We start from the raw sequence: 1412 nt of genomic DNA on the forward strand, positions 1-1412 counted from the left end.
TCACTGCGTTGGAGGGGGGGCGGGGGGGGCTCGGGACGGCTCCCCCGTGAGGTCTCACCTTTTAGAGAGGTCCATGAGGACCCCAGAAAAAAGCTTCTCTCCCAGCCGGAACGAGACCACCAGGGCGTCCTCGATGATGTGATCCAGGGTGACCCGCACCTCGGAGCCCGGCAGCAGCGGAGCCTCCGCCTCCCCTCCGGCCAGAGCCACGGGCACCGGGGACTTGGGCTCGACAGCGGCGGCATCAGCAGCATCCGGCTCCTCCTCCTCCGGCGGGGACGGCTCCTCCCCGGGCTCGGACTCCGGCTCGGCGGAGCCCCCAGTAGCCGGCGGGCAGGGCTGCGGCTCCTCCTCGGGAAGTTGAGGGTGCCCAGCAGGCGGCAGGCAGGGCTGCGGCTCCTCCTCGGACTCCGGGCTAGGCGCTCCCCGCTGCTCGGCCTGGGGCGAGCCCACCTCCTCCGGGCTGGAGGGCGGCAGCTTCTCCGTCCTCTCGGCTTCCGGCTCCCGAGTCCCGGCCGGGCTCCGGGCGAGCTGCACAGGCGGCGGCTCCTCGGCCTCGCCGGGAGCAACCTTCCCCCCGTCGGCCTCCTCCCCATCAGGCACCACCGACTCCACGGCCTCGGTGACGGCAGGGAGAGGGTCCGCGCCGGCCTCGCTGCCCGGGATAGGCTCCATCTCGGGCTCAGCTTCGCCAGCCCCCCCATCGCCCGGCACCGCTGCAGTCGCTGCCGCCTCCGCAGCCATGGCCGCCATTTTCTCTGCTGCTTCACCGCCGCCTCCCTCCAGCAGCGGGATCGATAACCACGGCCTTCCCCGCCCGCCTGGGAGGGAGAGCCCGCCCCCTAGGCGCGCGTCCGGCAGCCTATTGGTGGGCGCGGTGCGGTTTTCTACTTCTACTGGAGAGCGGAGCAGTCCGTCAAGCCCAGCGGGAACTTCTCGTTGGCCAGCGGGGACTTCATTCAATGAAGAGTCAGAAAGAGGAAGAAAGGGTGTGGCTTAGTGCTTTACAGGCCGTTACAGATTAGAGGGGTTGGGCCCCTAGGGCTGCTCCGCCATCTCATTGGTGGAAGGAGGAGCCGCTCCCGCGGGAGGCTGGTAATTGGCGGCGCCGAACGTCCGTCGGGGGAGGGGGCGCGAGGCAGGAGCCGCGCGGTGGCCGGCATGCGCGCTGCGGGCGGGCGGGAGAGGGCGCGAGGGAAGATGGCGAGGGCAGGAGGGCGGCCCTGAGGGCGGGTTAGCGCGGCCCTGGAGCGGCACCCCCGCGGGGGAGAGGCCGTCTGCCTCCCGGCTTGTACGGCGCCGCGCTCGCCGCCGCGCGTGTGCAGGTGGGGGGTGCTACCGGTCTGTGGCGCTACCTGCCCCCGTGCTGTGGGGGCGAACGGGGCCCTTGCTGAGGGGAGGGGGGGTGAGCG

General features: G+C 72.0%; 1 protein-coding gene across 2 annotated transcripts in view; it reads right to left on the reverse strand.

Moving 5' to 3' along the window:
* The window catches only part of PWWP2A (PWWP domain containing 2A), a 31128-nt gene extending 30353 nt beyond the window's left edge, over nt 1-775 (reverse strand). For both annotated transcript variants that reach the window (XM_010579107.1, XM_010579106.1), the window contains exon 1: nt 59-775. In XM_010579107.1, the coding sequence (XP_010577409.1) occupies nt 59-753 (695 nt within the window). In that variant the 5' untranslated portion in view covers nt 754-775. The remainder of the gene's footprint in view (nt 1-58) is intronic.
* Nucleotides 776-1412: the final 637 nt, after the last annotated feature.

This window comes from Haliaeetus leucocephalus, unplaced genomic scaffold (assembly GCF_000737465.1).
Source record: "Haliaeetus leucocephalus isolate CR32 unplaced genomic scaffold, Haliaeetus_leucocephalus-4.0 Scaffold656, whole genome shotgun sequence".
NCBI lineage: Eukaryota > Metazoa > Chordata > Aves > Accipitriformes > Accipitridae > Haliaeetus > Haliaeetus leucocephalus.